The sequence below is a fragment of the Lithobates pipiens genome, unplaced genomic scaffold (genome assembly GCF_037356315.1).
Source record: "Lithobates pipiens isolate NorthernLeopardFrog02 unplaced genomic scaffold, aLitPip1_a1.2 Scaffold_22, whole genome shotgun sequence".
NCBI lineage: Eukaryota > Metazoa > Chordata > Amphibia > Anura > Ranidae > Lithobates > Lithobates pipiens.
Window position 1 is genome coordinate 139,559,573 of NW_027507784.1, and position 20,968 is coordinate 139,580,540.

General features: G+C 44.8%; 1 protein-coding gene across 2 annotated transcripts in view; it reads left to right on the plus strand.

Moving 5' to 3' along the window:
- The window catches only part of KANSL1L (KAT8 regulatory NSL complex subunit 1 like), a 168,437-nt gene that overhangs the window by 136,996 nt on the left and 10,473 nt on the right, over window positions 1-20,968 (plus strand). For both annotated transcript variants that reach the window (XM_077448360.1, XM_077448359.1), the window contains one exon: window positions 12,515-12,563. In XM_077448360.1, the coding sequence (XP_077304486.1) occupies window positions 12,515-12,563 (49 nt within the window). The remainder of the gene's footprint in view (window positions 1-12,514; window positions 12,564-20,968) is intronic.

Consider the following 20,968-nt stretch of genomic DNA (forward strand, 5'->3'; position numbering starts at 1 on the left):
ATGACAAAATCCCACTGGGAGGAACTGGGGCTGATAGGAGATGTAGTCTCCACACTGTGACACTGCAGGGGAGCAGAAAACTTAATTTCCCAGGGTGCCAAAGGTGAGGGGACAGATGTTGCAGGCAATGGTTGTGAAGTGTGCTGTAGATTCTGACATGAAGCAGAAAACCCAGGCATAGGGCTCCAGGCTGCATACCTGCCAGTGTGGACTGAGCTGCTACAAGAGCCAGAGAGGGGAAACGGTAAGTAATGAGACCTGTGTTGCCCCATTCTGCTATATGCTGCCTGGAATGAGAACTGAGGAGCTGCCATAATTGTCTGGAAGGGATGGCCACCAGGAGTAAAATTGCTGTGCTGTGCTCATCAGTGGCTGTCAGACCTTTTCTGTTGGATTTTCCGACGTACAAAGTTTGAGAGCTGGATCTAAAATTTTCCGACAACAAAATCTGATCACAAAAATTCCGATCATGTGTAGAAAATTCCGACAGACAAAGTGCCACGCATGCTCAGAATAAACTAAGAGACGAAAGCCATTGGCTACTGGCCTGTTTATAGTCCCGACGTACGTGTTTGACGTCACCTCGTTCAGAACGATCGGATTTTATGACAACTTTGTGCGACCGTGTGTATGCAACACAAGTTTCAGACAAAATCCGTCGGAAAAAATCCAACGGATTTTGTGGTCGGAATGTCCGACCGTGTGTACAAGGCATTAGAGTTTGACGCTTCTGTGCGTGAAGAGAGTCGGCCTTGCACCATTTACATTTTCTTTTCTCATGTGGACGAGGGAGCGCTCCAGTGGAAGATTCAGGGCCCTATTGCTGGCTAACTGTTCTTAGACCCACTGGCCAGTAGATTAGATGTTGCTTTTGAGCGTTTCAGGAGTGCTTTTTGCTGTGCTTTCTATATTTTTGGACACGCATTTTTATGCTTTTTTTCTTTTTATTTGGACAATTTGCTGTTGGGCAGATTAAATAATGCAAAACGTGTCAAAAACACGCTAAAAATTCACTGCTTGCTTTTCTGCAGCACCCTCCATGGAAGTCTATTGAACCAAAAAAGCAATAAAAAAGAAGCGTTTTGCATTTAAAAAAGTCCCTGGCCTTTTCCAAAAAGGCAGAGGCACAAAAATGCATTGATGTGAATGTGTTCCATAGGAACCCATGGTAAAAAACATTTGGGTACTGGAAAACAGGGAACCTGAGGAAAAAAAGCTCGTGAGCACTACATGTGCATAAAGTAGAAGTATAGTGATTGCCTATTGAAGTCAATTACAATTTGTTCACCCTGGCTAAATAAAGGTTAGCAGAAATCCCATTGTGTGCTGTGTGTAAAATTCCATTACACTTCACAGCAGTTGTCATGTACAAGATCTGTAGCAAGGGATCAACAGAAGAGGTAAAACATCTAAACACTAAAATGTAATATATTCTAGTTTACAGTCCTTCAGTGTGTGTGGTGCCTGCATTAGTTTTCTTTATTCATTCTTTTTTTTTTCTTTTATACTTACTCAGTAGTACTGTGAATAACATACTTTCTGTCCTTATTGGCTGTACTTTACACACATCTACCTTTGTTCATCTCCACAGGGAATGATGGAATTTTTCGTTTTACAGAAAAAAAAAAAATACCGTATATATCGGCGTATAACACGCACCCCAAGTGTAGGAGTGAATTTTAAGGAAAAAAACTTTTAGGAGGGAAGTTTAAGGAAAAAAAATTACATTTAAATGCCCATCAATGCAGCCTTATCAGTGTCCATCTGCAGCCTTGTCCATCGTTGCAGAATGAGCAGTGTCCATCTGCAGCCTTGTCCATCATTGCAGAATGATCAGTGTCCATCTGCAGCCTTGTCCATCATTGCAGAATGATCAGTGTCCATCTGCAGCCTTGTCCATCATTGCAGAATGATCAGTGTCCATCTGCAGCCTTGCCCAGTCTCATTGCAGCCTTGCCCTGTCTCATTGCAGCCTTGCCCTGTCTCACCCTGTCTCATTGCAGCCTTGCCCGTCTCATTGCAGCCTGGTTGTTTTTAAAATGAGCGCCGCCGAGATACACATAGCTGAGTGTACTGTGTACTCAGCTAGGCTCGGCTCCTCTCGGCTCCGCTCGCAGTCCCGCCCAGTCCCACCTCTTACGAAGGACATAACACAGGTCCAATGGCGAGACTGGGCGTGACTGCGAGTGGAGCAGAGAGGTGCCGAGCCTAGCCAAGTACACAGTACACTCGGCTATGTGTATTTTGGCGGCGCTCGCTCCTCTCCCCCTCACAGTCAGCAGGGGATTGACATATAACACTCGCCTACAATTTTCCCCTGATTTTAAGGGGAAAAAAGTGTGTGTTATACGCCGATAAATACGGTATATATTGTTTTGTTTTCAGCTCAGTTGACAGAAAATGACGCATTTCCAGCAGGATCAACATGTATTTTCTTTACTTGCTTAACCACTTCAGCCACGGAAGATTTGGCTGCTCAATGACCAGGCCATTTTTTGTGATATGGCACTGCATCACTTTACCTGACAATTGCGAGGTCGTGCAACGCTGTCCTCAAACAAAATTGGCTTTCTTTTGGTGGTATTTGATCACCTCAGCGGTTTTTGTTTTTTACGCTATAAACAAAAGAAAAGTGACAATTTAGAAAAAAACACATTGCGGGTTATTTACTAAAGTCAGAATCTGAATCTGAGTCAGAAAAATTGTACGCATCTACTTTCCATTTTTTGGTGCAAGCCATGCTCTCTGCTGCTTTTGTTTCTGTTCCACACACTCTGGCACTCTCCCCCTTACATCAGGTGCCCCTACCAGAGTAATTCATTACATTGGGTGCCCCCAATCAGACTACTCCTATATACCAGTTGCCACCATCAGAGTACCCCCTTACATCAGGTTTCCCCATCAGAGTGCCCCTTTTCATCAGGTGTTCCTATCACATCTGATGTGCTCATCAGAGTGCTCCTTTACATCAAGTGTCCCCATCACTGTGCCACCTTACATCAGGTGCCATCTTAACATAATACATGCCCCATAAAATGTGCCCATCAGCGTGCCCCTTAATATAAAATGTGCTCATCAGCATACTCATTTTAAGTTAAGGGGCACACTGATGGGCACATTATATTTTAATGGGGCACTCTGATGGGCACAACATAAAATGTGCCCATCAGAGTGGCCCTTAACACAAAGCGTGTCCATCTGTGTGCCCCTGTAAATCTCTGTGAAGAAAACTTACAGCATACTGTGAGATCAGGAAGGGAGCGGGAGCCGGCAAGCAAGCTACAGGGGGTGGGAGCTGCGCTGAGAACCTTGCTGAAGGGGACGGGGCACACACGTGATATCACACCATGCCTTACGGCCAGGCAGGGAGTGACAGAGAGAAAGCAAGGCGGTGGCGGGAATCCGATAAGTTAGACTGGTAAGCTGATGGTCTGGACAGGAGCGTCGTTCGGGCCATGTTCAGACAGCCATTAAATGGCCACTGCTTTAAAGCTTAACTTCAGAAAAAAACAAGGTTACAGTGGGTTAAAGAAAAGCAATCATGGACTATGGATGAAAGTGAAATTCAGTAATGAATCACCAATCTGCATTGGGCAGGGTGATGATGCTGGAACTTTTGTTTGGTGATGATGACATCATTTTTCAGGATGTCATCTGATACAGATGTTTGTGTTAGAACTGCAAAGTACATGGTGATTCTATAATATTTTCCTCAGAATTGATCTGCAAAAATAGTTGAAATTGACTACAGTTTTCTTTCTTTTTTAATTTTTTGAAGTGTTTCTTAAAGCCAGAAGGTTGGAATGTTAAATGAAAATAGTTTTGAGGCATATCCGTGATTCATTTTTTTTTCTTTCGACACAATTAAACAATTGAATGAACATTTTCCTAGAGTAATTATTTCATACTTTTTGCCAGGGGTAGTAAAAAATAGTATGTAGCATTATCTACATACAGTATACAGTGCTGTGTCCTGTTCCTGGAACAAAAGCTCTACTTAGCCATTGACAGGAAGCCTTGTATTTTTATGAAAGAATACAAGGCTTCCTCTAATTGGTGGAGAGTTTGAAGCCTTCTCCCTGCCTCTCTGCCTCTCTACCTCAGCCAATCAGAGGAAGCCTTGTACCCATTGATACAATTGATATTGACTGTACAGAAATACAAGTCTTCCTCGATTTTGTCCCTGTACGGCTGTCAGAGCACAGCATGGTATATTGTATGTAGCTGATGCTACATATAGTTTATACAGTACTAACAGTGAATACATCGCTTAGTAAAGGAAATATTGTGTTTGGGCCAATTTGGCTCAAGCGATTTACCTTGATAGCAACGCTGGAGTAAGGCCTTAATGTTAAAGTTGCACTAAACAAATGCTTATTTACTATGATTGTCAACTCCATTAGTGGTTATAATGCAGTATTTTCTGGATTCACTCTATTTTGTGTTCTTTATGAAGAATAACATTTGATCTGGAGAGAAAATGGTCTAATAACATTTGTTTTTGGCCCAGTTTGTACAGAATGAATGTACATGCAGTTTCACGGAAAGAATAGCTCTTAAAATGTTTTATACCTACACCCCTTAGTGCAGCCCTCAAAAGTGCACTCGCCTGCTAGCATAATACACTTTGAGGGCTGGCGAGCTATGGCTGCCTAGGAGGAACTGGAGTCCTTCTCCCAGCGATTGTGAGAGAGAAGAGAAAGAGGCTGCATGGTGGGCACTGGCTGCATGGTGGACACAGGCTGCATGGTGGGTGGTGGGCACAGGCTGCATGGTGGATGGTGGGCACAGGCTGCATAGTGGACACAGGCAGCTTGCATTGGTGGGCACAGGAAGCTTGCATTGGTGGGCACAGGCAGGCTGCATTGGTGGTCACGGATAAAGTTGTTAATATTTATTTTTATAACCTAATTCTACATAAAACATTTAAGTGTCATTTAATGAGATAATTTATAAGGGCGTGTTTAGGGGCAGGGCAGGGTTGGGTGGAGCAACTGGTGGCGAGTAACCCTTGAGGCCAGGCTAGTAGCTCAGGACTTGAAATTTTGAGCCCTGCCTTAGTGTCCATTGTGTCTTTTTCTAGATCTGTGTAGTAATCAAACCTGAAACAACTCCTGTGTGACATTGCTCAAGCTGACCAACCTATTGTGTCTATAGAAGCCAGTGCCACAAAGCTCTCTGCTAATTTGAGTTCGTCAAGAGCAGGAATTATCTGGTTGGCATATACTAGGTTGGTTAGAGTGGCTCTTTGATGTCTTCTGTCCAGGCTCTTAGCCCTTGTACACACGGTCGGAGATTCCGTCGAAATGTTTCCTATCAGACCGTTTTGTCGGATATTCCGACTGTGTGTGGTCTGCATCGGACTGTTTCCATCGGAATATCCGACGGACCAATTTTTCCAACTTGCCGGTAAAATTTTCCCACAAAATGCTCCGATCGGACATGCTCCGATCATGTGTAGCCTACTCCGACGGACAAGGTGCCACGCATGCTCAAATCAAATTCCTAGACCAAAGCTATTGGCTACTAGCCTGAACGTAGTCCCGTCCTAACGAAATAACGTCATCACGTTATGCACAATCGGATTTTCCGACAACTTAGTCCGACCGTGTGTATGCAACATCACTTCTGGACCTCTTCTGGAATTAATCCGTCAGAATAACTCCGACGGATTTGGTTGTCGGAATCTCCGACCGTGTGTACAAGGGCTTAGAGTTTTGAAACCGAGGTCAATGCTATGATTTGGCTGCAGTTGCCCCCTATTGCTTGATATGCAATTGATCGAAGATTAGTCTAGGACGTCTTTGAATTCTTCAAAGGATATCGTTTAGACAGGTTATTTCAGAGTGCTGGCTTTTTAACCACTTTTGAACTCTCTTTGTGCATCAGATCATTAATTTCATTCATTAGGGGAAAATAAGCTGTTTGCTTTTAGAACTGGGTAAAATGTGTCCTTTTTGGGTTTCTTTTTTTCTGGGTCTTTCACTGGATTTTCCACATGAACTGCCTCTTTAATCGCAGTAATGAATGGAGTTACTAGGTTTAAATCAAAGCCCGAATAGGCTTTATCTGCAGCCATCACCTCATCTGATGATGCATCATTATCCTGCTCTGAAGATTGTACTTCAGGGATCGAGCCTGCTGTGGCAGCAGATTGTATTTATGATGAAGTCACCACTGACTCCTTAACCATCTAGTTAATGACTGAGTACACTTCTCTGCTTTCTGTCTCCTGAGTTGTAGTAAGTTCTGCAAAGTGCTCCTCACATACTCTTTTCTTAAGACTCAGTACTTGGGTGGTCTGGTCTGCTGTATACCAAAATTGAGTACTGAGAATGTTAACATTCTGCTGTAACTTGGTGTATTCATACTGCTTGGCCTTAGAAGATGGGAGTGAATATGGGAAAAAAAGTTAGAGGGGCTTTTAAACTAGGCGACTGGGGGAAGGGTCTCGATGTAGTGATAGTCAGCATGGAACATTCCAGAGGGTAGTATTGGGGGCCTTAGTGGTAGGTTGACTAAAGCACCTAAATTCGAGGTAAGTATAGTAACAAGTCCTATTTGCAACCCCAGAGCATTCAATAAGGAGATAGTATGCGAACGGTCTAAACTATGTGGCATGTTCACCAATGCCAGGCATCTGGCGGACAAGATGGGAGAACTAGAATAACTGTTGTACTAGGAGGATTTTGATTTTGTATGAATTACAGAGACTTGGTTCGACAGCTCTCATGATTGGCTGGCAACCATTCAAGGGTATTCCCTATATCGCAGGGGTAGAGAGGGTAAAAAAAAGGGGGAGAGACATGCCTGTATAACAAAAATTATGTACAAGTGAATGTGAGAGATGACATCACTAAGGGAGCAAAGGAGGAGGTGGAATCCTTATGGGTAGAGCTACAAAGGGAGGAAACTAAGGGGAAAGTGATACTGGGACTATGCTATAGGCCCCCTAACCAGAAGGAGGAGGTGGGCCTCCTATAACAATTTGGATTAGCAGCAACAATGGGTAGTGTCATTATAATGGGGGATTTTAATTATGCAGACATAAACTGGGTGAAAGGAACCATGCATTTATCTAAGGCTCGCCAGTTCTTAAATGTCTGGCAGGACAATTTCATGGGTCAGATGGTAAATACACCAACTAGAAACAAAGCGTTACTAGACTTATCGATTACCAACAATACAGACCTGATCATGGTGGTGGAAATATGGGGCAATTTATGAAACAGCGATCACGGGTCAGTTTGTTTTAGTATAAATCACACAAATAGGAAACAAGGGGAATACAAAGACATGGAAATTCAAAAGAGCCAACTTCCCTAAACTATGATCCTTGCTAGAAGATAATAATTGGGATCAAATCGTAGGAACAAAGAACACTGAGGAAAAATGGGTATGCTTTAAGAGCATATTAAATAAGGGCATTAGCCAGTGCATCCCAATGGGAAATAAATGTAAAAGAGCTAATAAAAGTCCTGTTGTGGCTTAAGGCCAATGTAAAAATGCATATAAAAGCAAAGGAGAAGGCCTTCAAAAAATAGGCAGAGGGATCATCATCAGCATTCCAACTTTACAAAGAATGCAACAAGAAATGTAAGGGTGCAATCAGGGAAGCTAAGGTAGAACATGAAAGGCACATAGTGGAGGAGAGTAAAAAAAATACCAAGAAATTCTTTAAGTACATATATAGTAAGAAAGGTAGGTCCAATCATATTGGTCCCATAAAGAATGATGAAGGGAATCTGGTTACTAAGGATGGAGAGATGGTGAAGGTATTTAATTTATTCTTCTCTGTCTTCACGAGGGAATCGGGGGGCTTCAGTAACCAAAACTGCAATGTTTATCCTCATAACATGTCACAGGAAGCACCCTCATGGCTAACAGAGGAAGAAAATTAGAATTAGACTTGAAAAACTTAACATTAATAAGTCACCGGGACCAGGTGGCTTGCACCCGAGGGTCCTTAACCACTTCCCACCCGGCCAATGCACATATACGGCCGGGTGGGAGCCGTCTACTCCTGATAGGACGTTCAGGAACGTCCATCAGGAGGAGCGGGATCGCGCGCGCGTGTGCCCACGCAGCGGTGCGATCCCGATGCGCCCGTGTCACCGGGACAAGGCGCATCTCAGATCGGCAGGAGGGCTCTGTGATTGGCCCTCCTGATCACATGACGGCCGTGTCCAATCACGGCCGTCATGTGATGTAAACAAACAGCCGGTTGCTAGGCAATCGGCTCCTCCTCTCCTCACACAGAAGTCATTGCTGAGGAGAGGAGAGCAGATTGCTGCAGCCGGCTGATGATCAGTGAGTATGAGCTGTTTTTTTACAGCTTTTTACTCACTGATCTTCAGTCTAGTGTAAACACACAACACACCACACAGTGTAAACACAGTCCCCACATATGTCCCCATAACACACATGTCCCCAAAACATACATGTCCCCAAAAAATAAAAACACATGTCCCTAATAATAAAAACATGTCCCCCACATATGTCCCACTAAAATCACTTGTCCCAATGATTATGTGCACACATATGTATGTGATCACCTGCACACATATGTACATGATCATTTGCGTACATATGTCCGTGATCACACAAACCAATTATTATACACTTAACGGAATTTTTTTTACCAAAAACATGTAGCAGAATACATTTTGGCTTAAATTTATGACAAAATTTGATTTTATTGGATTTCTTTTAAAATAGAAAAAAGAAAATATTGTTTTTTTTCCAAATTTCCGCTTTTTTGCGCTTATATCGCAAAAAATAAAAAACGGAGTCGTGAATAAATACCACCAAAATAAAGCTCTATTTGTGCAAACAAAATGATAAAAATTTCATTTGGGTACAGTGTAGCATGACCGCGCAATTGTCACTGAAAGCGCAAGAGCGATGAAAGCTGAAAATTGGGCTGGGAAGGAAGGGGGCGAAAGTGCCCTGTATTGTAGTGGTTAAGGAACTCAGTCAAGTAATTGCCAGACCATTGTTCCTAATTTTTACGAACAGTCTACTGACTGGAATGGTACCAGCTGATTGGACAAAAGCCAATGTATCACCAATATTTAAAAAAGGGCCATAATACATCCCTGGAAATTACAGACCAGTTAGCCTAACATCAATTGTATGCAAGCTCTTGGAGGGGATGATAAGGGACTATATACAAGATTTTAGTAATGACAACAGTATCATTAGCAGTAATCAGCATGGATTAATGAAGAATCATTCTTGCCAAACCAATCTATTAACCTTCTATGAGGAGATGAGCTGCCATCTAGATAAAGGAAGGCCCGTAGATGTGGTGTATCTGGATTTTACAAAAGCATTTGATACAGTTGTCAATAAATGTTTACTGTACAAAGTAAGGTCCGTTGGCATGGACCATAGGGTGAGTACATGGATTTAAAACTGGCTACAGGGGTAAGTTCAGAAGGTAGTGATAAATGGGGAGTACTCGGAATGGTCAAGGGTGAAAAGTGGGGTCACCCAGGGTTCTGTTCTGGGACCAATCCTATTTTACTTATTCATAAAGGACCTCTGGGATAGGATAAACAGCTCAATCTCTGTATATGATGATTCTAAGCTAAGCAGGTCAATAACTTCTCCGCAGGGTATGGAAACCTTGCAAGAAGATCTGAACAAATGAATTGGGTGGGCAACTACATGGCAAATGAGGTTTAATGTAAAATAATGCATTTGGGTGGCAAAAATATGAATGAAATCTATTCACTAGAGGGAGAATATCTGGGGGAATCTAGGATGGAAAAGGACCTGGGGGTCCTAGTAGATGACAGGCTCAGCAATGACATGCAATGCCAAGCTGCTGCAAGCAAAACAAACAGAATATTGGCATGCATTAAAAAGGGGATTAAAACCAGAAATAAAACAATAATTCTCCCAATCTACAAGACTCTGATCTGGCCGCACCTGGAGTATGCTGTCCAGTTCTGGGCATTAGTCCTCAGGAAGGATGTACTGGAACTGGAGAGAGTCCAGAGAAGGTCAACAAAGTTAATAAAGGGACTGAAGGACCTTAGTTATGGGAAAAGGATATGAGCACTGAACTTGTTCTCTCTGGAGAGGAGGCGCTTGAGAGGGGATATGATTTCAATGTAAAAATACCATACTGGTGACCCCCGCAATAGGGATAAAACTTTTCAGTGAAAGGGAATTTAATAAGACACGTGCCCATTCACTAAAACTAGAAGAAAAGCGGTTTAAACTTAAACTGCGTAGAGGATTCTTTACTGTAAAAGTGGTTAAGATGTGAAATTCTCTTCCACAGGCAGTGGTTTCAGCGGGGAGCATCCATAATTTAAAAAAAACGATTAGATAAGCACCTCCACGAGCACGACATATAGGGATACGCAATTAAATACTGACATAAAATAACACACACAGGTTGGACTTGTCTTTTTTCAACCTCACCTACTATGTAACTATGTAAGATGGGGGTGCACCATGACAGCTTGTGTTGAAAATCTGGTTGTTCGTGCAAAAAAAAAAGCAAGTGCAGTGGTATAGCTACAATCACCTCAGGAAGGAGTAAAAGAAATTAAGTTGTCTGAAACACTGCACTCTAAGCAACTATATTACTTAACCAAATGTTACCATCTCACCCTGCAGTATAAGAAGCTACTGTTCAAAACCTGCAATCAGCCCCACAATCCTACCCTCTTACCTATCAGATATTTGAGAATCTTCACTGGAGATTCTCCAGTGAACTTGGAGTTTCTCTGGTCCAGGCTAGACGCTCTTTCACCTGGGGCAAAGATTCAGTTCAGCAACCCCCCCCCCCCCTCCCCTCCTTGAAGGAGGATGGTGTCAGTAGTTTATTCTTTTTTACAAATGCATTATTTAAAAAAAAGAAATCATTATATTGCATCAATGCTTCCGTTACAACAGTGTCCCCGTTATATCACCCCCCCCCCTTTACATCCGTTTCCCCCTTGCTTCAGAGTACCCCATTATTTCAGAATTCCCCCTAACATCAGAATCCTGCCTTACATCAGTGTCCCCCTTATATCAATGCCCCACCCTACACTGATATCCCCCTTTACATCACTGTCCTTCCTTACATCAGTGTCCCCCCTTACATGAGTGATTCCCTTTACCTCAGATTCCTCCCTTACATCAGTGCCCCCTCCCCTTTCTATCAGAGTCCTTCCTTACATCAGTGTGGCCCCTGACATCAGAGTCCCTCCTTACATTAGGTCCCCCTTTTATATTATGTACAACAACAACAGCGGGGGGGGGCACATGTCCTCCCGAAGACAGCGTAGCCAGACAGGCATCTGTGTTGCCGCATCATTATCTGCATCAAGCTCCCACACCCCTCTGCCTCTCCAGAGCTCCTAGGGTCAGATCACTGGTGCTGTGTACTGGCACCAGAAGCTGAGAGGGGGAGGGGGCACACACATGTTCTCCTGCATACTCTGTATTGGCCTCACTCTCCTACTGATCCACTCGCATTCTGAGCACCTGCTGACATGCCCCCTGCACCTTCTTCCGGCTCCCCTTTTAGTGTGGTGCCCATGGCATATGCTCCCCCCTAGTTTTGGTCCTGGCTTTGTGCTAATGATTCGAAGCAGATGTGGGTCAATTTAAGGGTATTAAGCTACAGAACATGAACCAGAAATAACTCAATAAATCCAGACGTGAGGCACTTGTTGCAGTCAGATAAAATGCATAACACAAATACATTGTTAACAAGGAATAACATTGGCTGCAAATGAAACCTGTACTGGAAAGGTCCTGGGAAGAACTACAACAGGCGTATTGATAATACCAAACTTGCTGCCCAGAAAAAGAGCCACAGATAGAGGTTCCTACCCTTATGGGCACCACTGCAGACCAAAGACTTGAGACTGTGCTTCAGGAGAGGCTGGGTCTGTGTAGAGTACATTTTTTTACAAATACAGGAAAACACCTTTTTATCCTGACAGTGTCCTCATAAATACCAATGCACGGAATTCTTATAACCAAACTATACTGTTCAAAATCCAGTAATACACTGTCTCACCCTGCTCTTCACATGCTCAGTTGCTCTCCATTTTTAGGCACTGCTGAGTTTGTACAGGCCAATCTGCTGACAGCCTTAAAGCGTAATTAAACGCTCCTATCCTTTACAGCCAAGGAAGCTGCTTCTGTTTGATCTGCAACTACCATGGTGCTGCACATTTGATCAGTTTGACCTCAGCCATTTGATAGTTTGACCGTTTAGTTGAGGACACAACCAAATCAAATTGTTTTTTTTTTTTTTTTATTAAAAAGCTGTTATTAAAGTTCCACTTTGGCCTGGTAAGCTGTGATATATTGAACTTTTGCTTCGGGGTTTATATACATTAAGTATTGGGTTAATTTATTCATAGCTACCTTAGCTAGACCAGTCTCTGTATCCATTCTGACTACACATATAACAAAGTATTGTCTTTGCTTTTAGAAATCAACTGGAGCCAGTTAATTTAAAGTAGCCTGTTTTTTTAAATTTTTTTTTTACTTGTAGTTTTAAGGAGATGGTCTATGAACCTTTGGAAGGTCCTCCTGATATAGAGGTAAGTGTTCATTCTTAAGTTAGCAATATTTACCATGTTACTAGAACAAATTTTAGCTTGTCTGTCTCATGCCAATGTAAGATTGGTGCTCAGCTATTGTGTATTTGTATAAATTGAAAGAGTGTGCAACCAAACAATATATATATATGTATAACTCCCTAATATAAAAGGGAAAGGTGATAATGATATGTGATAACAGTACACTTTAAAACACAAAAAGTGCCTCCGTTCCCAGTCGATGCCTTGTATAGAGAAACGCGTCGGTTGGAGCACTTGTTCTTACCGTCACCACATACAAGCTGACTGGCTTGAGCCGTGGCTGTTTGAATGTACTGTATTACAAGGAACCCTGCATTAGATGAACCTGTGGAGGAATATCCCTGATTTGAGTGATCCTGTGATGAGCTTGTTGGAACGCTATAATTTGAGATCCATCAAATCTGGTAAGCGGCGTTGTTTGTTTTAATTTCTGGATAGAAGCATCAAGTGATTTCTTCACTGTTCTGCAATAACGTTTACTATTGGAGCACCTTGTTTTGGACTTTTTGTGTTTTAAAGTGTACTGTTATCACACATCATTCACCTTTCCCTTTTATATTAAGGGAGTATTCGGCCCCTTGAACTTTTCAACCTTTTGCCACATTTCAGGCTTCAAACATAAAGATATAACATTTTTATTTTTTGTGAAGAATCACCAACAAGTGGGACACAATTGTGAAGTGGAACGAAATCTATTGGATTTTTGAAACTTTTTTAACTAATAAAAAAATGAAAAGTGGGGCGTGCAAAATTATTCGGGCCCCCTTGCGTTAATACTTTGTAGAGCCACCTTTTGCTGCGATTACAGCTGCAAGTCCCTTGGGGTATGTCTCTATCAGTTTTGCACATCGAGAGACTGAAATTCTTGCCCATTCTTCCTTGCAAAACAGCTCGAGCTCAGTGAGGTTGGATGGAGAGCGTTTGTGAACAGCAGTTTTCAGCTCTTTCCACAGATTCTCGATTGGATTCAGGTCTGGACTTTGACGTGGCCATTCTAACACCTAGATACGTTTTTTTGTGAACCATTCCTTTGTAGATTTTGCTGTATGTTTGGGATCATTGTCTTGTTGGAAGATAAATCTCCATCCCAGTTTCAGGTCTTTTGCAGACTCCAACAGGTTTTCATCCAGAATGGTCCTGTATTTGGCTGCATCCATCTTCCCTCAATTTTAACCATCTTCCCTGTCCCTGCTGAAGAAAAGCAGGCCCAAACCATGATGCTGCCACCACCATGTGTGACAGTGGGGATGGTGTGTTGAGGGTAATGAGCTGTGTTGCTTTTACACCAAACATATCATTTTGCATTGTGGGCAAAAAGTTCGATTTTGGTTTCATCTGACCAGAGCACCTTCTTCCACATGTTTGGTGTGTCTCCCAGGTGGCTTGTGGCAAACTTTAGACAAGACTTTTTATGGATATCTTTGAGAAATGGCTTTTTTCTTGCCACTCTTCCATAAAGGCCAGTGTCACGATCTAGGATGAGGCCGAGATGCTGAGAGGGCTCCCCTTGCGGCCGAGCGCAGTACAACCCTGAAGTTGGCACAGGGATGTAGTGCCCACAGTAGCACAGGTTGCCAGGTAGCAATAGTAGAGACCAGGTAGCAGATGGATAAGCCTGGATGGACAACTGTGCTTAGTAGATCCGAGAGTAGGCAGCGGAAATCCAGAGAATGGTCAAACAAGCCGAGGTCGGGTGCAGGAAGCAGATCTGGAGCGTCAGGTACAAGCCAGGAGTCGGAGCCAGGAGAACAACAGGAACGGGTCAAACAGGCCGGGTCGGTACACAGAAGATCGGATAACAGGGAGCACAGGTACAGGTTCACAGGAGAGCTGACGATAATCCAGCAATGCAGGAGTGTCAGGCGAACGTTTAAATAGGCCGCCTGACCGGGTCACGTCGCGGGCGCGTCGGAGCGATCGTACGTCTACGTCTAGTGCGTTGCGTATTCGTGGCATCGCCGCGTAAGCCCGCCCGGTTAGGCGTCGCGTCGGTCGTACGTCTAGTAACTACTTTGCGCTTGCGTAGGCGCCGACGCGCGTTAACACGGACGTATCTTATGAGACTACGGCTATTTCCCTGACAGTGCCCCCCCCCAAGGGGCAGCCTCCGGATGCCCAACCGAGCCCATTTTTCAGGATACCGGGTACGGAACCTACGTAAAAGTTCAGGAGCATGTACATGATCGGCAGGCTCCCATGAGTTCTCTTCAACAGGATACCCCTTCCATTTAATTAAAAACTGGATGGTCCTACCTCTCCGACGACAGTCGAGGATGGACTCAACCTCGTATTCGGTTTCTTCACCAACTCGAACTGGAGGCGGAGGCATTTCTTCTCTTCCTGAAAATGGACTAAGGGTAACAGGTTTAAGGAGGGAAACATGAAATATAGGATGGATCTTAAACGAATCAGGCAAAACAAGTTCAAAGGCTACGGGGTTAATCTCCCGTTTGATTTCAAAAGGACCCAGAAATTTAGGTCCCAGTTTCCGGGAAGGAAGAGGCAGTCTAAGATTTGTTGCTGAAAGCCACACCTTATCCCCTGTCTTAAAGATGGGGTTGATTCTCTTCCTTTTATCATACTGCTTCTTGTATTCCTCCTGGGCCCTTCTCATGGTGTCTTGAAGTATTAGATAGTTCGAGTGAATGAAATTTACTCGGTCTTGAACTGCCGGGACGGATGACTCAGGGATGGTGTTAGGCAGAAATGAAGGGTGGAATCCGTAGTTTGCCCAGAAGGGTGACTGGTTGGTGGAGGCGTGCACAGAGTTATTATAGGCGAATTCCGCACAAGGTAGCAAGGAAACCCAATCGTCCTGGGAGAAGGAGCAGAAGCATCGCAGGTATTGCTCTAGTGTTTGATTGGTTCTTTCGGTTTGTCCATTACTCTGTGGGTGATAGGCAGATGATAAACAAATCTTAATTGAGAGCAATTTACACAGTTCCTTCCAAAATTTAGAGGTGAATTGTACCCCTCTGTCTGATACAATACTATCGGGTACCCCGTGTAGCCGGACAATCTCTTTAATAAAAGTTTTTGCTGTATCTAGGGCAGAGGGAGTCCCCTTAAGCGGCAAGAAGTGTGCCATCTTGGACAGGCGGTCCACGACCACCAAGATGGCCGTAAACCCTTCAGAGGGAGGTAGTTCCACAATAAAATCCATGGAAATTTCTCTCCATGGTTTTTCCGGGACTGGCAGTGGTCTTAGTAGACCCCAGGGTCTGATGTTAGGTCCTTTGTTGCGCTGGCAGGTGGTGCAGGAATCTACGTATGCCTTACAGTCCGCTTTTAAGGTAGGCCACCATAGGGACCGCCGTACAAGGTCCGTCGTCTTCCGCACTCCAAAGTGGCCTGCAAGTGGGTGATCGTGGAAGGTCTTCAATACTAGTAACCTGGCCTGCTGGGGAACAAAAACCTTGTCCTGGTGCCATAGAAGCCCTCCTTGACTCCTCAGGGCAGAAGCTTCGGTCTCCGTGCACTGTCTAGTAGCCAGTTCAATAGAAGATTTCAGGTCTGGTTGTATTAACAAGAAATTCTGGGAGGACAAAATTGTACTAGGTGGGGCCCCCTCGGGGGTATCGGGGAACATCCTAGATAAGGCATCCGCTTTGCTGTTTTTAGATCCCGGGCGGTAGGTGATATGGAAATGGAATCTTGAAAAGAACAAAGCCCACCGGGCCTGTCGGGGTCTTAGGCGTCTGGCCGTACGGAGATACTCCAAGTTCTTGTGATCTGTGAAAATTAAAATGGGGTGAGCGGCACCCTCTAGGAGGTACCTCCATTCTTCAAGAGCGGTCTTGATCGCTAGAAGTTCCCGGTCCCCTACATCATAGTTCTTCTCTGGGGGACTCATCTTCCGAGAGAAGAAGGCTACAGGGTGCAGTAAGGCCTTGGGACCTTGGCGTTGGGATAAGATCGCCCCGGTGGCCACCTCCGAGGCATCAACCTCTAGTACGAAGGGTAAGGCGGGATCTGGGTGTTGCAGGATGGGCGCAGAGGTAAATAGGGTCTTGAGCTGCTCAAAAGCGGACTGGGCTGCTGGGGACCAATGGAACTTGGTGTGCTGGCGAGTAGTCAAGGTGATGGGGGCTACGATGGTGGAGAAGCCCCGTATAAACCTTCGGTAAAAGTTTGCGAAGCCAATAAACCTCTGTACACCCTTCTTGTCAGCAGGAGCGGGCCATTCCAAAATGGATTTCACCTTCTGCGGGTCCATGGCAATTCCCCCCGTGGAAATAATGAGTCCCAAGAAATGGATAGATTCCTTCTCAAAGTCACACTTCTCGGCTTTGGCGTATAACCCGTGAGTTCTAAGAATATTTAGTACTTTCCTAACATGTACTCTGTGAAGCTCTAGTGAGGGTGAAAAAATCAGGATGTCGTCAAGGTAGGCGACAACAAAGTGGTCAAGGTACTCCCGAAAAATATCATTGATAAAATGTTGAAAGGTTGCCGGGGCGTTACATAGTCCAAAGGGCATGACCAGATATTCGAAATGACCAAATCTTGTTCTGAACGCGGTTTTCCACTCGTCCCCCTCCCGGATACGGACAAGATTATAAGCCCCACGTAGGTCAAGTTTTGTAAAAATACGAGAGGTACGGAATCTCTGGAGAAGTTCAGGGATAAGCGGAAGAGGATACCGATTCTTGAGGGTAATATTATTTAATTCCCGATAGTCCACACATGGCCTTAGGGTCTTATCTTTCTTCTCCACAAAGAAGATACCTGCTCCGGCAGGGGATGAGGAGGGACGAATGAATCCCTTGGCCAGGTTTTCGTCGATGTACTGTCGTAGAGCCTCCAATTCTGTCTCCGAAAGGGGAAATATCCGACCAAAAGGAATGGGGGCCCCAGGTAGTAATTCAATGGGGCAGTCATAGGGGCGGTGAGGAGGTAGAGTATCGGCTTTCCTCCTATCAAAAACGTCTCTGAAATCCTGGTAGATTGTTGGTATGCGAGAAGCCGGATTAGATGTGGGTTGTATGGTCAGACAGCCGGGCAATTCGTGAGGGATGGAGTCCAGACAGTGCTGCTGGCAGTAGACAGATGTGAAGAAAACCGCCCTTGTGAGCCAATCGATCTGGGGGTTGTGAGCCTGTAGCCAAGGGATCCCTAGGATAACAGGGAACATCGGGGAGCTCAGAATGTCGAATTTAAGGAATTCTTGGTGACCCGAATCGGTGATTGTCAGGATGGGACTAGTTTCCTGGGTGACATGACCTGAACTAGGTAAGGAGCCATCGGCCAAACGGACGGTCAGGCTCTGTTCCTTGCGATTCAGTGGGAGAGCCAGACTCCTGGCCAAGGTTAAGTCCAGAAAGCAACTACAGGCTCCGGAATCAATGATTGCTTGTAGAGGGATCCTGCTGCCCGCCACCATCAACGTGACTGGTAGAGTGATGTGGGCAGAAGCTGTCATTGCTACCTGAAGGTGAGAGGGAGTATTTGAGGCTGGTTTACTCGGCCTTGTAGGGCAGTTGCTAATAAAATGTCCTGATTGCCCACAGTAGAAGCAGAGGTGTGCCTGACGGCGGAGCAGTCTCTCTTCAGAGGTTAAAGCGGGACGGGGGAATGCCCCTCAGAACGGGGAATACTGCTGGGCGAACTGGAGGTGGGGCCTGGATGGAGCAAGTGGTTCGGGAGCGTTCTAGCTGACGTTCCCGTAGACGCCTGTCAAGCTGGGTGACGAGTAGGATGAGTTCTTCGAGTGTAGTGGGAATCTTTAGTCTGGCCAACTCATCCTTAAGAGCTTCGGACAACCCCATACGATATTGAAATTTGAGGGCCGCCTCATTCCAGCCGGAGTCAGAGCTCCAGGTACGGAACTCCACTGAATAGTCCTCTACAGGTCGCCCACCCTGGCGAAGAGCATGCAAAGCTGACTCAGCTGTAGCCGTCCGGAAAGGGTCATCATACAGGTGGGCCATGGCTTCAAAGAATAAGTCCAGAGTATTCACATAAGGGCTGCATTGTTCCAACAGGCCGTGGGCCCATGTCTGGGGGTCGTCCCTCAGTAAGGAAATGGTGAATCCCACCTTAGTTGCCTCTGAAGCAAAGGTCTGAGGTTGCAGGGAGAAGTGGAGGAAACAGGAGTTTCTGAAGGATCTGAATTTTCTTCGGTCCCCGAAGAAATGTTCTGGAGCCGGGACTCGTGGTTCTAGGACCGCTGAAATTGTAGACGCCGGAACTTGACCAGAGCAGGTGGGTGGTTCAGGCGGGTGTTGCAGGCGCTCCTCCAGCTGGTGATGTTTCTCTCGGAGCTCTTGAATAGCTGGAGCAAGGGCCGAGAGTTCTTGTAGGACGGCCTCTAATGGGGAGTCACCTCTGTCGACCTCTGTCATGGCTGGATTATACTGTCACGATCTAGGATGAGGCCGAGATGCTGAGAGTGCTCCCCTTGCGGCCGAGCGCAGTACAACCCTGAAGTTGGCACAGGGATGTAGTGCCCACAGTAGCACAGGTTGCCAGGTAGCAATAGTAGAGACCAGGTAGCAGATGGATAAGCCTGGATGGACAACTGTGCTTAGGAGATCCGAGAGTAGGCAGCGGAAATCCAGAGAATGGTCAAACAAGCCGAGGTCGGGTGCAGGAAGCAGATCTGGAGCGTCAGGTACAAGCCAGGAGTCGGAGCCAGGAGAACAACAGGAACGGGTCAAACAGGCCGGGTCGGTACACAGAAGATCGGATAACAGGGAGCACAGGTACAGGTTCACAGGAGAGCTGACGATAATCCAGCAATGCAGGAGTGTCAGGCGAACGTTTAAATAGGCCGCCTGACCGGGTCACATCGCGGGCGCGTCGGAGCGATCGTACGTCTACGTCTAGTGCGTTGCGTATTCGTGGCATCGCCGCGTAAGCCCGCCCGGTTAGGCGTCGCGTCGGTCGTACGTCTAGTAACTACTTTGCGCTTGCGTAGGCGCCGACGCGCGTTAACACGGACGTATCTTATGAGACTACGGCTATTTCCCTGACAGCCAGATTTGTGCAGTGTACGACTGATTGTTGTCCTATGGACAGACTCTCCCACCTCAGCTGTAGTTCTCTGCAGTTCATCCAGAGTGATCATGGGCCTCTTGGCTGCATCTCTGATCAGTCTTCTCCTTGTCTGAGCTGAAAGTTTAGAGGGACGGCCAGGTCTTGGTAGATTTGCAGTGGTCTGATACTCCTTCCATTTCAAAATGATCGCTTGCACAGTGCTCCTTGGGATGTTTAAAGCTTGGGAAATCTTTTTGTATCCAAATCCGGCTTTAAACTTCTCCACAACAGTATTACGGACCTGCCTGGTATGTTCCTTGGTCTTCATGATGCTCTCTGCGCTTTCAACAGAACCCTGAGACTATCACAGAGCAGGTGCATTTATACAGAGACTTGATTACACACAGGTGGATTCTATTTATCACCATCAGTCATTTAGGACAACATTGGATCATTCAGAGATCCTCGCTGAACTTCTGGAGTGAGTTTGCTGCACTGAAAGTAAAGGGGCCGAATAATTTTGCACGCCCCACTTTTCATTTTTTTATTTGCTAAAAAAGTTTAAATTATCCAATAGATTTCGTTCCACTTCACAATTGTTTCCCACTTGTTGGTGATTCTTCACAAAAAATTAAAATTTTATATCTTTATGTTTGAAGCCTGAAATGTGGCAAAAGGTTGAAAAGTTCAAGGGGGCCGAATACTTTCGCAAGGCACTGTGTGTATATATATATATATATATATATATATATATATATATATATATATATATATATATATATTGTTTGGTTGCACGCTTTTTTTTTTTTTTACACACGTTATTAGTGGAATTTTCAGGCTATTTAAGTTGCAACTTGTGTGTGTGATATTTTTCTCTAAGGGTAGCGCAGATATTCCACTACACACATTGGGGGTTATTTACGAAAGGCAAATCCACTTTGCACTACAAGTGCACTTGGAAGTGCTTTGGAAGTGCAGTCACTGTAGATCTGAGGGGGACAAAAAAAAACAGCATTTTTGCTTGCACATTATTGGATGATAAAATCAGCAGAGCTTCCCCTCATTTCAGAGCTTCCCCTTAGTTCTGCAGCGATCTACAGTGACTGCACTTCCAAGTGCATTTTTAAGCGCACTTGTAGTGCAAAGTGGATTTGCCTTTAGTAAATAAACCCCACTGTGTATTTGTTTAACAGCACTAAAAGGACAGAAATGCAAAATCTTTAAGATTTAAAGCGCACATTTGCTTTTCCCAATTTTTATTTTAATCGTAAAAATGTAAAATTGCTGCCTAATAGGGTCCAGTTTGCCCAGTTCCAGGGGTACATTTATAAAAAGCCAGAGTTAAAGCAGTAGATTCACAATTACTAGCTGAAACTTTGTGCAATTCT